Source organism: Mustela putorius, unplaced genomic scaffold (genome assembly GCF_011764305.1).
Source record: "Mustela putorius furo isolate JIRA1106 unplaced genomic scaffold, ASM1176430v1.1 tig00000480_pilon_pilon_pilon, whole genome shotgun sequence".
In the NCBI taxonomy this organism is placed as follows: Eukaryota; Metazoa; Chordata; class Mammalia; order Carnivora; family Mustelidae; genus Mustela; species Mustela putorius.
In genome coordinates, this window is record NW_025421397.1 from 5,535,197 (window position 1) to 5,560,894 (window position 25,698).

Sequence of the window (25,698 nt, forward strand, 5' to 3'; positions counted from 1 at the left end):
GGTTCTTTCCAAACTTCCTTTTGTGGTTGAGTTCTAGCTTTAGAGCATTGTGGTCTGAAAATATGCAGGGAATGATCCCAATCTTTTGATACCGGTTGAGTCCTGATTTAGGACCGAGGATGTGATCTATTCTGGAGAATGTTCCATGTGCACTAGAGAAGAATGTGTATTCTGTTGCTTTGGGATGAAATATTCTGAATATATCTGTGATGTCCATCTGGTCCAGTGTGTCGTTTAAGGCCTTTATTTCCTTGCTGATCTTTTGCTTGGATGACCTGTCCATTTCAGTGAGGGGAGTGTTAAAGTCCCCTACTATCATTGTATTATTGTTGATGTGTTTCTTTGATTTTGTTATTAATTGGTTTATATAGTTGGCTGCTCCCACATTGGGGGCATAGATATTTAAAATTGTTAAATCTTCTTGTTGGACAGACCCTTTGAGTATGATATAGTGTCCTTCCTCATCTCTTATTATAGTCTTTGGCTTAAAATCTAATTGATCTGATATAAGGATTGCCACTCCTGCTTTCTTCTGATGTCCATTAGCATGGTAAAATTCTTTTCCACCCCCTCACTTTAAATCTGGAGGTGTCTTCGGGCTTAAAATGTGTTTCTTGGAGGCAACATATAGATGGGTTTTGTTTTTTTATCCATTCTGATACCCTGTGTCTTTTGACAGGGGCATTTAGCCCATTCACATTCAGGGTAACTATTGAGAGATATGAATTTAGTGCCATTGTATTGCCTGTAAGGTGACTGTTACTGTATATGGTCTCTGTTCCTTTCTGATCTACCACTTGTAGGCTCTCTCTTTGCTTAGAGGACCCCTTTCAATATTTCCTGTAGAGCTGGTTTGGTATTTGCAAATTCTTTCAGTTGTTGTTTGTCCTGGAAGCTTTTAATCTCTCCTTCTATTTTCAATGATAGCCTAGCTGGATATAGTATTCTTGGCTGCATGTTTTTCTCGTTTAGTGCTCTGAAAATATCATGCCAGCTCTTTCTGGCCTGCCAGGTCTCTGTGGATAAGTCAGCTGCCAATCTAATATTTTTACCATTGTATGTTACAGACTTCTTTTCCCGGGCTGCTTTCAGGATTTTCTCTTTGTCATTGAGACTTGTAAATTTTACTATTAGGTGACGGGGTGTGGTCCTATTCTTATTGATTTTGAGGGGCATTCTCTGAACCTCCTGAATTGTTGCTTAGCTTTCATGGGCTTCCTCCCTATCTTGTGGATGTGGTGGCAGTTTAAATTTGCAAGTCACTTGCTTTAATTCAGGGATAATATTTAATTACTACTAAAATGTTTGGGTATTTTAAATTTTATAGTGTCTAGGAACTGATGTCTGGGGAAAACATGGATAAATATTCCCATTACAGAAATGTGGCAGTTTTTCAGCATTCACTCTTCAAAGTCTTTTAATCCATGAAGAAACTCTGAATCTCTGAGCTAATTTAGATAAAATAGCATAAAGAGAAAGTATAAAGTGATGACTCAATTCAGATTGCTACACAAAAGACCTGTACTTTTTCTCATTAAAAGACTAAGTAATAGGGGCACCTGGGTGGCTCAGTGGGTTAAAGCCGCTGCCTTCAGCTCAGGTCATGATCCCAGGGTTCTGGAATCGAGCCCCGCATCGGGCTCTCTGATCAGTGGGGTGCCTGCTTCCTCCTCTCTCTCTGCCTGCCTCTCTGCCTACTTGTGATCTCTGTCTGTCAAATAAATAAATAAAAATCTTTAAAAAAAAAAAAAGACTAAGTAATAACTTAGTGGACTATCCATTTCATGCAGGCACTTCATAATAAAGTTGTATTTTCCAGCAATATATATTATCAGTAACTAAAATCTACCAAACACCATCCCATTTCTATGATCATACTAAAGACCAGCAATTTTCTTTTCTTTTTTCTTTTTCTTTTTTTTTTTTTTAAACAAAGGATCAGATAGTAAATATTTTTGGCTTTGGAGAGCATATGGTCTTTCTCACAACTACTGGACTTCCATGTTGTGGCAAGAAAGCAACCACGAATAGTACATAAACAAATGGGTGTGTCTATATCCCAGTAAAACTTTATTTACTGAAACTGATGGCAAGTTTGATTGGACACTGACAGTAGTCTTTGGTGACAGTAGAGTTCACATTGTCTTTAATACTAAAGCTTTATCATCTAGTACAATAATGCCATTGACATTGGAGAGCTCAATTCAATTGTGTCATCAGCACCTATAGTACTTACCAGGGAGCTTCAAAGGTATGCTGTTCTTCTCCTTGACAGTAAATTTCATGATGGTAAAAAGAATGTTCCCTAGGCCATCTACCAATTATAGTTACACAGGTTGGCTATGATAGATCTGCTCTATCATGCCCATATACATAAGCATTTTTAATTCTTCTACAATATGACTAGGAAATGTTAGCATTACAGATTCTAGGATCGCTTTTAATTCAGGCTTCTATTAGCTCAATAGCTATTAGAGCCACTTCTCTGAATTCTGATTGAGTAGAAATACAGCATTTATTTTGCCTTAATCTGATATCCTTTGAATCTTTCTCTACAGATGCTTCTCAGGTATTTACTATCCAAGTTCACAGATTATTATAAGTCCTTTGTTCTGTGGTACATCTTCTCAGAGCAGAATTTGCATTAATTAATCATTCATATATCAATTTCCAACTGCATTTCATATTAGTAACACTTTCAGATTTTATAGCATTTCCCATTCCCTCTGAGTAGTTGCTTCTCTTCCCAGATTTAGCATTTTTTCTTGTTGAGAACTTTCAGATTCTAAATATAATTTATTTGTCAGCTGTTTTCATCATGTCCTCAATCATAATTTTCTTTATTTTTTTAAAGATTTTATTTTATTTTTAAAGATTTTATTTATTTATTTGAGAGAGAGACTGTGAGAGAGAACATGAGCGAGGAGAAGGTCAGAGAGAGATGCAAACTCCCCATGAGTTGGGAGCCCAATGCAGGACTTGATCCCGGGACTCCGGGATCATGACCTGAGCTGAAGACAGTCATCCAATCTACTGAGCCACCCAGGCATCCCTTTAAAGATTTTATTTATTTATTTGACAGACAGACATCACAAGTAGGCAGAGAGGCAGGCAGAGACAGAGAAGGAAGCAGGCTTCCTGCTGAGCAGAGAGCCTGATGCGGGGCTGGATCTGAGAACCCTGGGATCATGACCTGAGCTGAAGGCAGAGGCTTAACCCACTGAGCCACCCTGGTTTCCCCATAATTTTCTTTATTATGAATTTAAAGTCCTTGAAAATATTTCAGATATTTCAATTTTTTTAAAATTTCAAATATTTAAAAATACTTTTAATTTAAATAGGTATATCTATAGATTATACATTTTAAAGTTTAGAAGAGGAAAACAACAAATTATTATTTATGTTTTACATGATTATTTATTATTAAAGGTAGATTTAATTTTTCAAGCAACATATTGCACCATACTGATACACATCTAATTCAAAAAAGTACTCTTTTTATTTTAAAAATATTGTTGGTTAATTTTCTTTTTTTAAGATTTTATTTATTTATTTGACAGAGAGAGTCACAGTGAGAGCAGGAACACAAGCAGGGGGAGTGAGAGAGGTAGAAGGAGACCTCCCAGCGAGGAGGGAGCTGGATGTGGGACTTGATCCCATGACCCAGGGATCATGACCTGAGTCGAAGGCAGATGCTTAATGACTGAGCCACCAAGCTACCCTTATTGATTTCATTTTTTATGTCTGGTATTTTATTGGAAATATATTTAGTGCTTTCAAATACATATTTTAGTTCTTTCCACAAACATCCTATAAGTAGGTTTTTTTTTATTTTATTTTATTTTTTAATGTTTTACTTTTCTTTCCTTTTTTTTTTTTTTTAAGATTTTATTTATTTATTTGACAGATCACAAGTAGGCAGAGAGGCAGGCAGAGAGAGAGAGAGGGAAGCAGGCTCCCTGCAGAGCAGAGAGCCCGATACGGGGCTCGATCCCAGGACCCTGAGATCATGATCTGAGCCGAAGGCAGCGGCCCAACCCACTGAGCCACCCAGGCGCCCCCTATAAGTAGGTTTTAATGATTCTCTATTTTTTTTTTAAGATTTTATTTATTTATTTGACAGAGAGAGACCACAAGTAGGCAGAGAGGCAGGCAGAGAGAGAGAGAGGGAAGCAGGCTCCCGGCTGAGCAGAGAGCCTGATGCGGGATTCGATCCCAGGACCCTGAGATCATGACCTGAGCCAAAGGCAGCGGCTTAACCCACTGAGCCACCCAGGCACCCAATGATACTCTATTTTATAGGTAAATTAATTGAGATTCAAAGTGTAGTAACTAATGGAGCTTAGAATATATATAGTTTTTCTCTAACTCATGAATTCTTCTTTTTTTAAATTATTTTGTCTTACCAGTGTGTGTGCATGTGTGTTTCAATACTTCTGATAAAAAGCCACACTTAAAATTCCAATTATCTTTTAAGACAAAATTGTACCCAGAAGCAACTTTAATGACTATATTCATTTTTCTTGTTTCTAAGTAGTAGCACCTGGTGCTTGAACTCTATCCTTTCTTATATTTCCTGTATCTAAACCTCTCTCTTGGAGGTTATTAAAGGATTTGAAATTAGTGTGTTTGTATAACTAGACATTCATTCTGAACACCAGTTTACTCTGCCATGCCAATATATGATGATGATGTTTCATTTGCTAGTATTCTAATAATGCAAAGTTGATTCTTTAAATTTATTTAAAAATGTTTCCCTTTTCTTTTCTTTCTTTTTTGTTTTAAATTATGAAATATTAACTTTAGATGTAGAAGTTTCAAGTTTAAATAGGTATGCAATAATGTGTTTTCTTGTCTGAGAATGTTTGCTTATTTCTTTATCTTTGATATTTTTTACATAATAATTTGTAAAAATGGCTGTATGGATTTAAAATTGAAATGACATGTGCTTCATATAAAATATTTAAGCAAAAGGAAGGAATAAAATAGAAAATTTTTGACCAGAAATATTTTTACAAGTTACAATAAATATTTTGCTAATGGAAACTTAATATGAAGAGAAGTCTGCAGTGTACACTAAATTGTATGGCGAAAACAAATAGTTATTTTTCACTTAAATAACAGCATCTTTCACTACGTTCAGGTCTTGCCCAAGAATTATGTATCGGTAATTTCTTTATCTGGTATTATAGAAATTTTTTTTGATTATTCCCTCAAAACAAAAGCTAACATTCAAGAGAAAAAAGAAAACTGCTTGCAAATTTATTTTTTCATTTTAATTCTACTCTTACATAGTGACATTAAAGATATAATAATAAGGCATGCCTGGGTGGCTCAGTCACTTAAGTGTCCACCTCTTGCTTCCAGCTCTCAATCATAATCTCAAGGTCCTAGGATCAAGCCCTCCACCCCCCGCCCCACCCCTGCCAACCAGGGCTCTGCACTTAGTGGGAAGTTACCAGGGTCCTAGGATAAAGACCCACACCAGGCTCCCTGCTCAGTGGAGAGTCTCCTTTTCCCTCTCCCTCTGCTGCTCCCCCTGCTTGTGCTCTCTCTCAAATAGAAATAAAATCTTGAAGAAAAAAAGAATTCTAAGTATTCTGACGTGGAAACCCTTTTTTAAATCCTGAGTCAAAGTTCAAGGTCAAAGAGTTCTACTCAAGCCTGGTTTCAGGAAATGATTTATGAGAAAATGTGAAAGCACTATGATAATAACTTTATAGGAAGGAAATCAAGTCAAACCAATTTAACCAATTTTTCTGGCAGAAAAAAAAAAAAAACAACCTTCAAGAAAAAATATTTAAAATTCTCTTAAAAAAAAAAGAAAAAAGAAAAAATAACTAGTTTTCAGATGTAATAGGGAGAAATTCAAAGAATTAGCACATTTAAGGGAAAAGCTAGGAGTGAATAACAATTCTGGAAAAAAAATAGTTTGGATCCTAGTTTCTAGCTCTCTGTTCTTTTGATTTATCCTTTTAGATTACTTTCAAGTTCTTTAGAAGAGGCCCACCTCTGTATTATAGTCAAGATTTGTTAGTATACCTTTGATTAGTATACCTTGATTATGGAGAATAATTATCTCTAAATAAATCTTGTCAAATTCTATGCCCTGTTTGATTCACTGTCTGTGGTCTCACTAAACTCTAAAACTATATTACTATACGTCTTTCATTATTTTCTCTAATATCATGTCCACCCCAACTTGAGTGACTTGATGATAAACTACTACACTAAATTATTTTCCTGATAACATATCCCAGTCTATGAAAATCTTAGTGAGGTATAAAACTTTCTGCCCTAAGTATGTTATTTGACTTGTAGGAAATTAAAATAAGGATCTGAATGTAGTCTTTATCCCCAATCCCCTTTAAGCCTATCTGGAGTTATTCTGCAGGACTGTTTCTAGTATCTTGATGTCAGGACACTATTCATGCAGTCTTGTACCAGACCAGAAACATAAGGATATCAATGGGGCAGTTTTTTGTTTTTTGTTTGTTTTTTTTTTTTAATTTTTTATTTTTTATAAACATATATTTTTATCCCCAGGGGTACAAGTCTGTGAATCACCAGGTTTACACTCACCAAAGCACATACCTCCCCAATGTCCATAATCCCACCCCCTTCTCCCAAACCCCCTCCCCCCAGCAACCCTCAGTTTGTTTTGTGAGATTAAGAGTCACTTATGGTTTGTCTCCCTCCCAATCCCATCTTGTTTCATTTATTCTTCTCCTACCCACTTAAGCCCCCATGTTGCATCACCACTTCCTTATATCAGGGAGATCATATGATAGTTGTCTTTCTCTGCTTGACTTATTTCGCTAAACAAGATACGCTCTATTCCATCCATGTTGTCGCAAAAGGAAAGATTTCATTTCTTTTGATGGCTGCATGGTATTCCATTGTGTATATATACCACATCTTCTTGATCCATTCATCTGTTGATGGACATCTAGGTTCTTTCCATAGTTTGGCTATTGTGGACATTGCTGCTATAAACATTCGCCTCAATGTGCGAAAGGAGTCCATCAAAATCCTTGAGGAGAACACAGGCAGCAACCTCTTTGACCTCAGCCGCAGCAACATCTTCCTAGGAACAACGCCAAAGGCAAGGGAAGCAAGGGCAAAAATGAACTATCGGGATTTCATCAAGATCAAAAGCTTTTGCACAGCAAAGGAAACAGTTAACAAAATCAAAAGACAACTGACAGAATGGGAGAAGACATTTGCAAACGACATATCAGATAAAGGACTAGTGTCCAGAATCTATAAAGAACTTAGCAAACTCAACACCCAAAGAACAAATAATCCAATCAAGAAATGGGCAGAGGACATGAACAGACATTTCTGCAAAGAAGACATCCAGATGGCCAACAGACACATGAAAAAGTGCTCCATATCACTGGGCATCAGGGAAATACAAATCAAAACCACAATGCGATATCACCTCACACCAGTCAGAATGGCTAAAATCAACAAGTCAGGAAATGACAGATGCTGGTGAGGATGCGGAGAAAGGGGAACCCTCCTACACTGTTGGTGGGAATGCAAGCTGGTGCAGCCAATCTGGAAAACAGCATGGAGGTTCCTCAAAATGTTGAAAATAGAACTGCCCTATGACCCAGCAATTGCACTATTGGATATTTACCCTAAAGATACAAACGTAGTGATCCAAAGGGGCATGTGCACTCAATGGGGCAGTTTTGATCTACTTGGTAACCTGCGCTCCTGACTTTATTCTCCATAACTTCCTCTAACCCAATAATGAAAAATTCATTCTAGATTTAAAAGTCCATCCTACAGGGAATTTTGTGACTTTTCTATTCAATGTGTTTGTCAATGTGTAGAAGGATGTTCTTGCCACATATTCCTGAGTCCGAATTCCTAAAATGTACTCTGGGAAATGACTGTATTCTGGAGTTGTAATTTGCAAACGTGTGAAAGGCAAACGTGGTACAGCAAAATTTCTATTAGTTTTAAATATTTAAAGGAAATGGGTAAAGTCTGATGGAAATAACCATATTGTGTAGACAAATATTGTAGGTAAGAGAAAACACACATAATTTTAGTGGATTTAGATTTGTAAACTTGTCTGCAGTTCTTTTGGATTTTCTGTGTGCACAAACGTCTTCTGGAAATAATAGCAATTATATATGTACTTGCTGGTCTAACTCTAATGGGCTTTATTTCTTCTTTCCTTTTTACATTACATGGTAAAGACCCTCTAGAAAAATGTTGAATAGAGATAGTAGTAACAAATTTCATTTTCAGTCTCAAGAAAGGAAGGTTTCCATTAAATATGGTTGCTATATGAATGAATTAGGTGGTTATATGATTGAAATGTGTTCCTTAATTAAGTACAACTTACTTGTGATTCATTATACACTGTACATTTGATATACTTCTTTTTTATATACTTTTTTTTTTCTTTTCTTTTCTTTTCTTTTTTTTTTTTTTTTAAAGAGAACTAGGGGAGCAGAAGAGGCAGAGGGAAGGAGAAATAATCTTAAACAGACTCCACACCTAGTGTGGAGCCCAATGCAGGCCTCAATCTCATGACCCTAAGATCATGACCTAAACAAAAATCAGGAATCCAACACCTAACCAACTGAGCCCCCTAGAAGCCACATATATACATTTATTTTTTACATACAGTTTGTCCTTAGTTGCTAGTGTTTTGCTTAGGATTTTTGCAAATATGTTTAGAAGAGAGAATGGCCATTAATTTTCTTTCCTTGTAACATCCTTTCCAAGTTTTGTTCCCATGGTATATTTGCTTCATTAAATGAGTTGGAGGAAGGGTTTTTTTTTTAATTAATTAATTTATTTTCAGAAAAACATTATTCATTATATTTTCACCACACGCAGTGCTCCATGCAATCCGTGCCCTCTATAATACCCACCACCTGGTACCCCAACCTCCCCACCCCCCCGCCACTTCAAACCCCTCAGGTTGTTTTTCAGAGTCCATAGTCTCATGATTCACCTCCCCTTCCAATTTACCCCAACTCCCTTCTCCTCTCTAACACCCCTTGTCCTCCATGCTATTGGTTCTTTTTAACTGGGAACTTTTAAGAACTTGTTTTACTGTTGATGGATACTGAATCTTTAATTTTTGTCTTGATGTCTTTAACACATTTTTGAAAACTCTTGGCCATTATGTCTTCAGATGGCTTTTGCCCTATCATGCCTCTCCCTGTTTTTAAGACTACAATTATATGAATATTGTAATTTCTTACCATGTTTCATTTGTTTCAGAAACTGTTTATCTTTTTATCTCAACAATTCAGTTTCAATATTTTCTATTTATTTTTCAGCTTATGTTTTTCTCACCTGCATGCATTCTGCAAGTTCAGTTCCTCTCTCAAAATCTTGAGTTCAATTATTATATGTCCACTTGATTTTTTTATATCACTTAATGTTCTTGATATTTTCCAGTTTGCCATCTATATTAAAATATAAAATATTTTATCATTAAGTTCTAATAAATAATACTTTAAATATATCAATATTAATATTAATCAAATATATTTAATGTAAAATATAGAATATATTTAATATAAAATATAAAAATATAAATATATTTAATTAAATATTAATATATTTATTTTATTTTTTAAAGAAATAAATTTTATTTTTAAATATTTTGTTATTAAAGTACTATATTAAAATATAGTAATGATGGTTATTTTCACATCCATAACTAATTGTGATCTTTCTATTCAGAGATATATCTGTAGCACCTTGGAGCCTGTTTCTATTGTCTTGTTTTTCTACCTAGGTCTAGTTTATTTATAGACCTGCTTTTATTTTTTACCTTAATGTCAAGCACTACATACATACACAAGAAATCAGAGTTTCTATGAGGTTATCTTTTTCTAAAGGGTTTTATTTTGACTGTTTGCTGACATTTAGATTAGATCACATTAATGCACTCAGAGACTTCATTGATTCAGATCTAAGTTTCTATCTTTATCTGTCAATTTCCATTTCCCTTGACTCTTAGGATAGAACCCTTAAGGGAGTTCAGCTGAGAGCCTGTGTATTTACGAGGGCCAGTCATCTTTCCTGGTCCTTGAATTCAAATTTTTATCTTTCAAGCTCTATTTAACTTTTCAATCTCCAATAAACCATTTTCTGCTTGCCTGGTGGTGCTTAAGAATCACAAATATCTCTGAGGAAAGTGTGCACAGTGACAGCCTTCCCAAACTTTCCTCCTTTATGGTCCCTCATTTTCTCTCAAGTTCTGGCTACCTTTGGAACCCATAATTCCAATATCTGTCTTTTCATCCAAACCCCATGATACTATTGACCTTGGCATTATGCTGAGTTTCTCAGATTCTCACCTTGCGCTGCTTATAATTAGTAAATATCTTTAGAGGGAAAGAAGAAGCAGTGTAGAATTTTGAGCTGACTTCCATGATTTTTTCTTTATTCTAAGATCTTGGTCTTTCAAGTCCTGGTTGTCTTAGTAGCTATTATTAAATTCATTTAGTTATTTTGATAGCATATGTAACATTTTTTTCTGGTGTTCTCAGTGAAGGGCTTAGTCAGCTACAAGTTACTGCCCTGTGATTAGAAGAGGATTTCTCCATACTTTCTGTCTTAAAATAAGCTACTTCACTATTATTGTTATATATCTAATTCATTTTAATTTTTAAAGTTATAAGGATTTAATTAGCATGGCATCAGAATACTTGATTCATTCTTCTGGCCTATCATGCATATATTTAGAGTATCTCCTTAATATACAGTATAGTATTTTAAAGCCTTCATTGTGAAACAGTCTATGATAGTAATGGATTTAATAGTCAAACTTAAGTATCATGAATGTTTCAAAATTTAAAAATTTATCGCATATACATTCATATATATGGTTAAAATATTTGTTAGTACTGAGCTACTATGTTTTACATATTTTTTAAATTAGTTGGGTATGGAATATGAAACTCAATAATTTACTTTTTAATTTGTTGCCAATCTTTTTTACAAACCATGTCTCATAATTTCGTATCATGAAAGTCACCTACTTCTGTAAAGGAACATTTATATAACCTCACAGGAATCATAATTTAGAATAGTATAATTAGATGATCTACCTCAATTTCAAATGGATTAAATTAACTTTTTATTAGTAATCAATTTTAGAAGAGGCATGTTAGTAATTTATTATTTCTGTTACTTTCTCAAGTTTTTAAACTTAATATCCTACTAAATATAGATAACCCATCTTTTAAATCATTTTTAAACTAGAAAAAAAGATAATTAATAATTCATTTGTTGCTTCCTAGAGCAAATTATTTCACCCAAAATAGATTTTTCTGACTTACATTAATAATGATTAACATAAGAAGACATGCACTGATTTTCCCCATAAAATTCTAAAATTCTGTATTGTTTTGGACAATTCCTAGCACTTTATAAACACCATCTTTTTTGTGTGTGATTTGTAGGCTGACAGCAACTGGCCACTCATTGACCCCTCAAAGTGATATGGACTCCAGTAGCTCTGAAGAATTCTATCAGGCTGTTCACCATGCTGAGCAAACCTTCAGAAAAATGGAAAGTTACTTGAAACAACAACAACTCTGTGATGTTATCCTGATTGTCGGGAACCGAAAAATACCTGCACACAGGTACAGTAACCTGTCTTAATTGGATAAATGGATATGTTTAGAAGTGATGGTCTGGTATATAGAGTGTAAAACCTTCTATGATTAGAGAATTAATAATCCATTTTTTGTGGCACAATAAAACTTTACATTTTTAAAAGATTTTATATAACACAGAAAGAGGCAGCAAGAGAGGGAATACAAGCCAGGAGAGTGGGAGAGGGAGTAGCAGTGTCCCTGCTGAGCAGGGAGCCAGGTGCACGGCTCAATCCCAGAATCCTGGGACCATGACCTGAGCCCAAGGCAGACACTTAACAACTGAGCCACATAGGCACCCCAAAATAAAACTTTATTAATGGGCACTGGGATTTGAATTTCATATACTTTTCACATGTCATGGAATATATTCATCCTTTAATTTTTCCCACCATTAGAAATGTAAAATCTGTTCTTAGATTGTGGGTTATGCAATAGGCCACAGGCCAGATTTGGTCTATAGGCCATAATTTGCTGATCCCTATGTTAAAGGACTCAAAATTTCAGGCCTTTGATTCATAGAAGAAAGAAGGGGGTTCAAATGAAATTTGAAATATTTTGACTTTGATATTTTGTTATGAATTTCCAGGTAATTTATCATATAATAAATATGATATACATGATACTTTATTATAAAAATATTGTGTCTGTGTGTTCCTATGTGTTTATTCATTAAGTGATTATTATGCTCTCAAATGTTGTCAGGCTCAGAGATTATTAGATGATCAAAAAATCTCTGAGAATCAAAGCTAAGATTTTCCAATAAGAACATCAAGAACAACTTGCTATTCCATCTATTAACACATGCCATTTTTCATAATGCTATTATTTAAATGCAAAGAATAATGAAGCATACAGGTAAATTGGCAGAATTCTAAATCACAAATGTATCCTACTAAGTTTTGTCAAATGATCATAGCTACATTTATTTATAGTAGTTGAGAATCTATATTTTTAAGGGAGCTTGAATTATTTTTCTTTTACTCCTTATTTCTTTTTTGGGTTCTTTCCAAACTTCCTTTTGTGGTTGAGTTCTAGCTTTAGAGCATTGTGGTCTGAAAATATGCAGGGAATGATCCCAATCTTTTGATACCGGTTGAGTCCTGATTTAGGACCAAGGATGTGATCTATTCTGGAGAATGTTCCATGTGCACTAGAGAAGAATGTGTATTCTGTTGCTTTGGGATGAAATATTCTGAATATATCTGTGATGTCCATCTGGTCCAGTGTGTCATTTAAGGCCTTTATTACAGTGCCATTTTAAGTAATCTCTTTTAATAAATAAAGCAAATATAAATACCTCAAAAATGAAACTTCCTCTACCTAGTTTTGATAAATAGTCCATTTAATGTGAATCATAATTACACTAAGTGGAAATCCATTTTAACCAAGGAGAATGTACTTAAGATCTGAAATGAGATATATGTTTCTGCCACAATTAAAAAAAATTTGGTTTTCTTGAGTATATATTATTTGTTTCAACTAGGAAATTTAAAGTATTTCATGTTGGGGCGCCTGGGTGGCTCAGTGGCTAAGCCTGCCTTTGGCTCAGGTCCTGATGCTGGAGTCCCAACATCCAGCCCTTTGACAGGCTCCCTGCTCAGCAGGGAGTCTCCTCCCTCTGCCCCATACCCTTCTCCTGTGTTTTCTCTCTCTCTTCAATAAATAAGTTAAAAAAAGTATTTCATGTTGACATCTTTATTTTGCATTTATTAATTTAAAAAAAATTATAACATACTAATATGATTCTTATGGTCCAATATATTTGAAAAATAATATGCTTTTAAACATCCCTTATGTATTTATGATTTATAATTCTAGGTTACAAGAACTAAACATCCAATTATTTTGTGCATTAATTTCTTACTACTTCACTTATGAAAATTCATTAAATTTGATATTTCTTACTTGTTTTTCTATTTTTTATTTTGAAATTACAATTGAGAAAATAATTTAATTTTGATACTTATTATTTTATTATTTTAAATAGTTGAATATATAGGCAAATATCTTTAGACTACCCTGATGTATGTTATTATTATTAATGCTAGTGAATTGGTAGAAAGTGTAAGTTATCAACATATAAAAAAATATTTTCAATGTACTCCTCTTTCCTATATTTTTAATTTAAATTTTATTATTTAGGTAGTGTATTTACATCTAAGTGCTAACTATTAAAAACATTCCTGAAGAATTAAGCTATATTTCTGCTATGATAGCAATATTAAAATGTGAAAGTGAATTTGATACACAAGAAATGCATAGGAGGGAACACTTAACATTGAAAAACTAATGTAGGTCTAGTAGGGTTCAAAATATCAGTTAACTATGGCAACAATTCTAATAATATACTATCCACCTGCATTTTCAAATATTTCTATGACAGTGCATTATTATCAGCAGAAAGCCATTAACAAATAGTCATTATTATTTAGATATTCAATGTTGTAATATTTGTGGCAAATATGCAAATTATCCTGAAATCTCATCTTAATAGCACCTAGTTAAAAATTCTATTGTAAAAGATATTCTTAATTTGAGAGTGTAAATAAATTTACCTCATTTAACTTATAAATTGGTTAAATAATTATATGTGTGTGTGTGTGTGTGTGTAAAAAGACAGAGGGACTCAATCAATTCAAAAGTATATTAGCACATCAAATGCTCATTAATATTTTAAAAGAGCAGTGTTTCATGTAATTTGCATAAACTTATTTTATAGCCTTATATTGGTAGTAATTTAATATTTCTCATTTGAAGTATTTTTAATCAGTATACTGAACAATTCTCTCATGTTAATTATATTCTACATTGTTTTCTTTGTTATTCTTTTTATCTAGATTTTTAATATTATTTTCTAAATAACTTAATTATACAAATTATTTTATAATAATCAAGATGACTAAGAAATAAAAGTGCTTGTTACTTTAGATTATCCTAAAATGTCTGGGTAATTGTTACTTTTACACATATAAATTTGAACGTTTAAATATTTTATGTAGTTAGCAGACATTACAGCGAGTAATTATTGTCAACATCTATACTTTCCTTAAATGTGATAAGAAAAATTTTAGCCTAAGGCTATCTGCTAAATTCATGCAAATAAGAATTTATATTTTCTTTACATCATGACTTAAGACTTTAGTACTATTTTATAAGTAATTTATGTACTTATGATTCTAAGTTAAACATACATTAACTAATATGTGGGAAAATATTTATGGGGCATGGGGAAAAGGCAAGTGCTGTTTTTAGTAATCACAGTTACATTGTATGTCCTTATTTACACTTTTGCACAGTAAAATGCTGATAATTAATGCAAAATCAGTTCTTTGCTATAAATAAATGATCATCTTAGCAACAGTAACAAACAAATGGGTTTTACTTATTTTGTTATATTTTGATTAGCACAGATGAGTATTGCCTTTGGGCAAAATATATATGATGTTATAATCATTAGCACTGGAACATGGGGCTATTATAATAATTTCAAATAATGAAAAAAAGAAGCAATTTACATTAAGATCTACTGCTCCTTTAGGAAAGACACTGAAAGCTAATCTTATAAGCACTCACTAAATATTCATTCATAAAGTAATGTATATTTAATTTCTTATTATTATCTCATCATTCAAACCTTTCAAATCAATCCCTACTTAAGTTAATAGATTATGACTATTAAAGGGCTCTCCATAAAACCCTTTGTTTTTGTTCTGGTTATATTGTATATATGTTTTTAACCTGATATAAGTCATACCTATCAATGTATTTATGAAATGTAATGTTTATATAGATACATTCAATTACTGCTAAGCATATATTTAAGTAAGTTAGTTCTAAAAAGCTAGTAATACTTAAGATGACATGTTAATACATTTTTGTCATGGAAAATAATCAAAATTCTAAATTTATCTGTGCTTTATGTTTTCAGAGAAATTGTAAAATAAATATAAACTTCCCATAAATGGCCCAGAATAATTGATCAGCAACAAGTGTACCAAAAAAACTGAATATAAATCCCTGAGTATTAAATATAGGGAATTTTTGTTAGGTAGTCTACCTGTAATCAGGGATGTCAGATGCTAAAAATTAGACTGACAGGATCAATTTTAATCATTGGACAGGCAATTTTCTTTTCATTTCTTCTTTTTTAAGATTTTATTTATTTATTTATTCATTTGTCAGAGAGAGAGCACAGGCAGGGGAGCAGCAGGCAGAACAAGGAGCTGGATGCAGGACTTGATCCCAGGACCCTGTGATTATGACCTGAGCCGAAGGCAGACTACTTTAACCAACTGAGCCACCCAGGCATCCCTGGACCGCCAAATTTTCAATGCTAGGAGAATTAAAGGGTTTTCAGGGCCTACTTCGTTAAAATGTACAGGTAGAGAATGAAATACCATTTAGTCTGTGAAAGTTGTTTCCCTCTCTAGCCATTATTAGGAGTAAGTGCATTACACAGAAGTAAACGAGAAAATCTTAAACCGCTAACATCTTCTGAGTTGGAAATAGTATTATTTATAATTTTATGTGCATAGAAATACACATATATATAGATATGTGTATATATATGATACATATATATGATTTAGTATTTTTTACAGAGCATTAGTATCATGAAAATAGTTGAAGCTAAAAGTGGCAATTGAAATGATTATTTAGAAACACTTAGGGGAACCTGAGTAGCTCAGTCAGTTGTGTTTGTCTTCAGCTCAGGTCATGATCTCAGGGTCTTGGGATCAAGCCCCACATCAGGCTCCCTGTTCAGCAGAGTTTGCTTCTCCCTCTCCCTCTGCCCCTTTGCCTACTTGTGCATTCTCTCTCTCTCCCTTTCTCAAATAAATAAATAAAACCTATTTTTAAATAAACAGTTAAAACATATTAAATGCAGTAAAAAATTACTTTCATTAGTAATTTTGATATTAATATTCAGAAGTAGACAAGTAGTACTATATCTGTACTGATGGAAAGTTTATTTACATAGATTTTCTGTGATGACAGAAGAGTAGCTCATCTCTTCTATTTTATTAAATCCAACATCCACCTAAATCTCTCAGTCAGCCTGATAGGGTGACTTGGTGGCTTAGTTGGTTAAGCAGCTGCCTTAGGCTCAGTCATGATGATAGGGTCTTGGGATCGAGCCCCACACAGGGCTCCATGCTCTGTGGGGGAGCCTGCTTCTCCCTCTCCGTCTGCCTGCCACCCCCTGCTTATGTTTTCTCTGTCAAAAAAAAAAATCTTTTTTTTTTTTTTTTTAAATCAGCTTTATAGTTAATAAGGCTCTGAAAAACTTCAGGATTAAAAAAAAAAAAAAGTTCTCAGTGCCTTCTGGCTTCAGTGGCCCCATGTAATAGTCACAGTTCCAGGCAGTACCCATGGTAGCCAGCTTCCAGAGGGCTTCTATGAATGCATAGACAATGCATTCATAGAATACTTCCTTGAAGGCATAGACAATAATGCAAAGCTGCAAGGATCATGAGCTAAGAAAATGTGTCACCACTAGACATGCCTTAGAAGAAATGCTGAAAGTTGCTCTTCAAGCTGAAATGAATGGACTTGAATTAGTAACATGAAACCTTGAAAGTATAAACTATACTTGTAAAGCCAAATATACAGTCAAATTCAGAATATTTAAGGGGTGCCTGGGTGGCTCAGTGGGTTAAAGCCTCTGCCTTCGGCTCAGGTTATGATCCCAGGGTCCTGGGATCGAGCCCACATCCGGCCCTCTGCTCAGCAGGGAGACTGCTTTCCCCCTCTCACTCTGCCTGCCTCTCTGCCTGTCAAATAAATAAAATCTAAAAAAAAAAATTTTAAACTGTAATGTCATAATGTGTTAATCATTTAACTTTAATATAGAGATTAGAAGACAAAAAAAAAGAAGACAAAAATTTTAAAGATAATTATTGCAATCATCATGAGATAATGGATGTACAGTATACAAAGAGGTAAATTGTGACATCAAACAAAATATGTGTGGAGTAAAAAAAAAAGTAGTTTTTGTATGTGATTGAGATTAAGTTACTATCAGCTTAAAATAGACTTTTATATTTATATTTATACTTATAGGTTGTTTTGTGAGGGAACTGCAAAGCAGCCAGAAAACAATTAGGTGGCATTGGACATCCTTACCTATCAATAATTATTCTAAATATAACTGGATTAAATTATCCAATCAAAAGGTATAGTGTGAATGAATGGATTATAAAATAAGACCCAACTCTATGCTGCTTACAAGACACTCACTTAGGCTTTCAGAGCACACATAGTCTCCAAAAGAAAAGAATGGAGAAAAATATTCCAAGGAGGAGGGAGAGTCAAGATGGCGGAGAAGTAGCAGGCTGAGACTACTTCAGCTAGCCAGAGATCAGCTAGATAGCTTATCTAAAGATTGCAAACACCTGAAAATCCATCGGCAGATCGAAGAGAAGAAGAACAGCAATTCTGGAAAAAGAAAAACAACCACTTTCTAAAGGGTAGGACCGGCGGAGAAGTGAATCCAAAGCGATGGGAAGATAGACCCCAGGGGGAGGGGCCGGCTCCCGGCAAGCAGCGGAGCAACGGCGCACAAAAACAGAACTTTTAAAAGTCTGTGCCACTGAGGGACATCGCTCCAGAGGCTAAACCGGGGCGAAGCCCATGAGGGGTCAGCGTGGCCTCAGGTCCTGCAGGGTCACAGAAGGATCGGGAGTGTCTGAGTGTCGCAGAGCTTGCAGGTATTGGAACAGGAAAGCCGGCTACAGAGACAGAGCCGACAGTAAGCTCACAGCTCGGTGTTACCTTGAACCGGTCACAGGCTTGGTGAGCTCGGAGCACGGCCAGAGGTCAGGCAGACGGGAGTTACTGGGCGCTGTTCTCTGAGGGCACACTGAGGAGTGGGGCCCTGGGCTCTCGGCTCCTCCGGGCCTGAGACCAGGAGGCGGCCATTTGTATACCCGTCCTCCAGAACTATACAGAAAGCGCTCAGGGAACAAAAGCTCCTGAAAGCAAACCCAAGCAGATTACTCTCCCTGGCCCCTGGTAAGGGCGGTGCAATTCCGCCTGGGGCAAAGACACTTGAGAATCACTACAACAGGCCCCTCCCCCAGAAGATCAACAAGAAATCCAGCCGAGACCAAGTTCAACTAACAAGGAGTGCGGTTTCAATACCAAGGAGAGCAGCAGAATTCCAGAGGAGGAGAAAGCAAAGCACGGAACTCATGGCTTTTTCCCTGTGATATTTTTTTTCAGTCTTGCAGTTAATTTAATTTTTTTCTTTTTCATTTTTGTTTTTTTTCTCGCCTTCAGGTAAAATTTTTTTTTTAACTTTGACCTTTTTCTTTTTTAACGTTTTTTAACCAGTTTATCTAATATATATATTTTCTCTATTTTATATTTTTCTTATTTGTTTTATTTTTTTTAATTCTTTTCTTTTTTTTTCTTTTTTCTTTTTTAATTTTTGAACCTCTTTTTATCCCCTTTCTCCCCCCTCACAATTTGGGATCTCTTCTAATTTGGTTAAAGCATATTTTCCTGGGGTTGTTGCCACCCTTTTAATATTTTACTTGCTCCTTCATATACTCTTATCTGGACAAAATGACAAGACGGAAAAATTCAACACAAAAAAAAGAACAAGAGGCAGTACAGAAGGCTAGGGACCTAATCAATACAGACATTGGTAATATGTCAGATCTAGAGTTCAGAATGACAATTCTCAAAGTTCTAGCCGGGCTCAAAAAAGGCATGGAAGATATTAGAGAAACCCTCTCGAGAGATATAAAAGCCCTTTCTGGAGAAATAAAAGAACTAAAATCTAACCAAGTTGAAATAAAAAAAGCTATTAATGAGGTACAATAAAAAATGGAGGCTCTCACTGCTAGGATAAATGAGGCAGAAGAAAGAATTAGTGATATAGAAGACCAAATGACAGAGAATAAAGAGGCTGAGCAAAAGAGGGACAAATAGCTACTGGACCACGAGGGGAGAATTCGAGAGATAGGTGACACCATAAGACGAAACAACATTAGAATAATTGGGATTCCAGAAGAAGAAGAAAGAGAGAGGGGAGCAGAAGGTATACTAGAGAGAATTATTGGGGAGAATTTCCCCAATATGGCAAAGGGAACGAGCATCAAAATTCAGGAGGTTCAGAGAACGCCCCTCAAAATCAATAAGAATAGGCCCACACCCCGTCACCTAATAGTAAAATTTACAAGTCTCAGTGACAAAGAGAAAATCTTGAAAGCATCCCAGGAAAAGAAGTCTGTAACATACAATGGTAAAAATATTAGATTGGCAGCTGACTTATCCACAGAGACCTGACAGGCCAGAAAGAGCTGGCATGATATTTTCAGAGCACTAAACAAGAAAAACATGCAACCAAGAATACTATATCCAGCTAGGCTATCATTGAAAATAGAAGGAGAGATTAAAAGCTGCCAGGACAAACAAAAACTGAAAGAATTTGCAAACACCAAACCAGCTCTACAGGAAATATTGAAAGGGGTCCTCTAAGCAAAGAGAGAGCCTACAAGTGGTAGATCAGAAAGGAACAGAGACCATATACAGTAACAGTCACCTTACAGGCAATACAATGGCCCTAAATTCATATCTCTCAATAGTTACCCAGAATGTTAATGGGCTCAATTCCCCTGTCGAAAGACACAGGGTATCAGTATGGATAAAAAAACAAAACCCATCTATATGTTGCCTCCAAGAAACTCATTTTAAGCCCAAAGACACCTCCAGATTTAAAGTGAGGGGGTGGAAAAGAATTTACCATGCTAATGGACATCAGAAGAAAGCAGGAGTGGCAATCCTTATATCAGATCAAATAGATATTAAGCCAAAGACTAGAATAAGAGATGAGGAAGGACACTATATCATACTCAAAGGGTCTGTCCAACAAGAAGATCTAACAATTTTAAATATTTATGCCCCCGACGTGGGAGCAGCCAACTATATAAACCAATTAATAACAAAATCAAAGAAACACATAAACAATAATACAATAATAGTAGGGGACATTAACACTCCCCTCACTGAAATGGACAGATCATCCAAGCAAAAGATCAGCAAGGAAATAAAGGCCTTAAACGACACACTGGACCAGATGGACATCACAGATATATTCAGAACATTTCATCCCAAAGCAACAGAATACACATTCTTCTCTAGTGCACATGGAACATTCTCCAGAATAGTTCACATCCTCGGTCCTAAATCAGGACTCAACCGGATCAAAAGATTGGGATCATTCCCTGCATATTTTCAGACCACAATGCTCTAAAGCTAGAACTCAACCACAAAAGGAAGTTTGAAAAGAACCCAAATACATGGAGACTAAACAGCATCCTTCTAAAGAATGAATGGGTCAACCGGGAAATTAAAGAAAAATTGAAAAAAATCATGGAAACAAATGATAATGAAAATACAACGGTTCAAAATCTGTTGGACACAACAAAGGCAGTCCTGAGAGGAAAATATATAGCGGTACAAGCCTTTCTCAAGAAACAAGAAAGGTCTCAGGTACACAACCTAACCCTACACCTAAAGGAGCTGGAGAAAGAACAAGAAAGAAACCCTAAGCCCAGCAGGAGAAGAGAAATCATAAAGATCAGAGCAGAAATCAATGAAATAGACCAAAAAACAATAGAACAAATCAACGAAAGTAGGAGCTGGTTCTTTGAAAGAATTAATAAAATTGATAAACCCCTGGCCAGACTTATCAAAAAGAAAAGAGAAAGGACCCAAATAAATAAAATCATGAATGAAAGAGGAGAGATCACAACTAACACCAAAGAAATACAAACTATTATAATAACATACTATGAGCAACTCTACGCTAATAAATTTGACAATCTGGAAGAAATGGATGCATTCCTAGAAACATATAAACTACCACAACTGAACCAGGAAGAAATAGAAAGCCAGAACAGACCCATAACCAGTAAGGAGATTGAAACAGTCATTAAAAATCTCCAAACAAACAAAAGCCCAGGGCCAGATGGCTTCCCAGGGGAATTCTACCAAACATTTAAAGAAGAACTAATTCCTATTCTCCTGAAACGGTTCCAACAATAGAAATGGAAGGAAAACTTCCAAGCTCATTTTATGTGGCCAGCATCACCTTGATCCCAAAACCAGACAAGGATCCCATCAAAAAAGAGAGCTATAGACCAATATCCTTGATGAACACAGATGCAAAAATACTCAACAAAATAGTAGCCAATAGGATTCAACAGTACATTAAAGGATTATTCACCACGACCAAGCGGGATTTATTCCAGGGCTGCAAGGTTGGTTCAACATCTGCAAATCAGTCAATGTGATACAACACATCAATAAAAGAAAGAACAAGAACCATATGATACTCTCCATAGATGCTGAAAAAGCATTTGACAAAGTACAGCATCCATTCCTGATCAAAACTCTTCAAAGTTTAGGGATAGAGGGCACATACCTCAATATCATCAAGCCATCTATGAAAAACCCACCGCAAATATCATTCTCAATGGAGAAAAACTGAAAGCTTTTCCGCTAAGTTCAGGAACACGGCAGGGATGTCCATTATCACCACTGCTATTCAACATAGTACTAGAGGTCCTAGCCTCAGCAATCAGACAACAAAAGGAAATTAAAGGCATCCAAATTGGCAAAGAAGAAGTCAAATTATCACTCTTCGTAGATGATATGATACTATATGTGGAAAACCCAAAAGACTCCACTCCAAAACTCCTAGAACTTATACAGGAATTCAGTAAAGTGTCAGGATATAAAATCAATGCACAGAAATCAGTTGCCTTTCTCTACACCAACAGCAAGACAGAAGAAATAGAAATTAAGGAGCCAATCCCATTTACAATTGCACCCAAAACCATAAGATACCTAGGAATAAACCTATCCAAAGAGGCACAGAATCTATACTCAGAAAACTATAAAGTACTCATGAAAGAAATTGAGGACGACACAAAGAAATGGAAAAATGTTCCATGCTCCTGGATTGGAAGAATAAATATTGTGAAAATGTCTATGCTACCTAAAGCAATCTACACATTTAATGCAATTCCTATCAAAGTACCATCCATCTTTTTCAAAGAAATGGAACAAATAATTCTAAAATTTATATGGAATGAGAAAAGACCTCGAATAGCCAAAGGGATATTGAAAAAGAAAGCCAACGTTGGTGGCATCACAATTCCAGACTTCAAGCTCTATTACAAAGCTGTCATCATCAAGACAGCATGGTACTGGCACAAAAACAGACACATAGATCAATGGAACAGAATAGAGAGCCCAGAAATAGACCCTCAACTCTATAGTCAACTAATCTTCGACAAAGCAGGAAAGAATGTCCAATGGAAAAAAAAAACATCCTCTTCAATAAATGGTGCTGGGAAAACTGAACAGCCACATGCAGAAAAATGAAATTGGACCATTCCCTTACACCACACACAAGAATAGACTCAAAATGGATGAAGGACCTCAATGTGCGAAAGGAATCCATCAAAATCCTTGAGGAGAACACAGGTAGCAACCTCTTCGACTTCAGCCACAGCAACATCTTCCTAGGAACAACGCCAAAGGCAAGGGAAGCAAGGGCAAAAATGAACTATTGGGATTTCATCAAGATCAAAAGCTTTTGCACAGCAAAGGAAACAGTTAACAAAATCAAAAGACAACTGACAGAATGGGAGAAGATATTTGCAAACGACATATCAGATAAAGGACTAGTGTCCAGAATCTATAAAGAACTTAGCAAACTCAACATCCAAAGAACAAATAATCCAATCAAGAAAAGGGCAGAGGACATGAACAGACATTTCTGCAAAGAAGACATCCAGATGGCCAACAGACACATGAAAAAGTGCTCCATATCACTCGGCATCAGGGAAATACAAATCAAAACCATAATGAGATATCACCTCACACCAGTCAGAATGGCTAAAATCAACAAGTCAGGAAATGACAGATGCTGGTGAGGATGCGGAGAAAGGGGAACCCTCCTACACTGTTGGTGGGAATGCAAGCTGGTGCAGCCACTCTGGAAAACAGCATGGAGGTTCCTCAAAATGTTGAAAATAGAACTGCCCTATGACCCAGCAATTGCACTATTGGGTATTTACCCTAAAGATACAAACGTAGTGATCCAAAGGGGCACGTGCACCCGAATGTGTATAGCAGCAATGTCCACAATAGCCAAACTATGGAAAGAACCTAGATGTCCATCAACAGATGAATGGATCAAGAATATGTGGTATATATACACAATGGAATACTATGCAGCCATCAAAAGAAATGAAATCTTGCCTTTTGCGACAACATGGATGGAACTAGAGCATATCATGCTTAGTGAAATAAGTCAAGCAGAGAAAGACAACTATCATATGATCTCCCTGATATGAGGAAGTGGTGATGCAACATGGGGGCTTAAGTGAGTTGGAGAAGAATAAATGAAACTAGATGGGATTGGGAGGGAGACAAACCATAAGTGACTCTTAATCTCACAAAACAAACTGAGGGTTGCTGCCGGGAGGGGGTTTGGGAGAAGGTGGTGGGATTATGGACATTGGGGAGGGTATGTGCTTTGGTGAGTGCTGTGAAGTGTGTAAACCTGGTGATTCACAGACCTGTACCCCTGTTTATAAAAAATAAAAAATTTAAAAAGTATATTCCAAGGAAATGGAAACAAAAAGAGACCAAGTGTAGTAATACTTTTATCGACAAGGTAGACTTTAAGGCATAATGGTAACAAGAAACAAAGGTGGTCATTATATAATGATAAAGGAATCAATTTGCCAAAATGTTACAATTATAAATACATTGTGATAATCATTTTCAACATGTATATGCATCAAATCATCACATTTCATACCTTAAATAAATGATATGTTTTAATATCTCAATAAAACTGGGAGAGGGAGAGATAAGAGAAGCTGAAAAACTTTTGTTTCACTTGTTTTCCCATCATTAAAGTATCATTTTAATGTCCTCCTTTATACCTACCACTGGTATTCAGCAGTACATGAAGCCTCTTTCCTTGCATAAAACAAATGCACATTAAATATGTATGTCTTAGTCTACTCCTTGTTGTTGATGCAAAAAGATTATAAAACATAACACCATTCCACATGTGCTATTTCAGATAGTGAAAATAATATGGAAAAATAGAGAGTAAAGAATTTGTGAAACTTCTGAGGTACTGGCTTACTTAAAGTGGAGTCATTTGTATTGGAAATCCTGGAAAACTAAGCCAAAAAAATTGGGACAAAATGATTATGACAGATTTTGAAAACCAGTAGAGAAACTTGGATGTGAAATCATGTGCATAATTAGAAGTTCATGTAGATTTCTATATGAGTATCATAATTAAGAAGGGAGTATCATAATTAAGTCAATAATAATAATAATGGTCCTAATGCTAGTTAACATTCACTATGTTGGTTATGTGCAGGCCCTGCTAGACATTCTTTGAATTTACTTAGCAATTGTGTCCTAGGAGAGAAGGGAATTCTTGTTTTCCTCAACTTTTTCTTACAGAGTAAAAACTGGAGATATAGAAAAATTAAGACATTCACCCAAGTTAGTAAGAGGTAGTACTACTACCTACTGTCACCTGTGAATGCACTCTGCATTTATTATCCATTGTCATTGGGCCCACTCACAGGTGACAGTAGGAGGAGGTTGTGCAGGTCAGAGATGAGCTAAGAGGAGCAGAACACATAAACTCCCAGGGAGGCAGCTCCTATTGGGCCAAGTGTGATTCTAGAGAAGGGATAGATGGGAACAGTTAGATGATATCACTAGCACTAGGGACCTAGTTGTGCCTCATAAAGGGGGTCTGACCACGGTTAACACAAATTCCAGTACAAAAGAAAAGATGGATTTTGTGTCTTATTTGATATAGACAATGAAAGAGAAGGCGACATAAATAGTGACTTCTTAATATCTACTGTAAAAGTTCAATATGTTGGTGGTGCACCAGTTAGTAACAGAGAGGTTAAAATGAAAAAATAATCTCAGAGGGAAGACTCGGAAGTTAGTTTAGAGCATCCTGAAATACTGCTGGGCTATCTAG

At 35.5% G+C, this 25,698-nt stretch overlaps 1 protein-coding gene across 1 annotated transcript in view; it reads left to right on the top strand.

The window, feature by feature from the left end:
- Positions 1-25,698, top strand: part of KLHL1 (kelch like family member 1) — a 393,181-nt gene that overhangs the window by 118,394 nt on the left and 249,089 nt on the right. Inside the window, exon 2 of the mRNA XM_045080638.1 lies at positions 11,451-11,633. Coding sequence (XP_044936573.1) covers positions 11,451-11,633 — 183 coding nt within the window. The remainder of the gene's footprint in view (positions 1-11,450; positions 11,634-25,698) is intronic.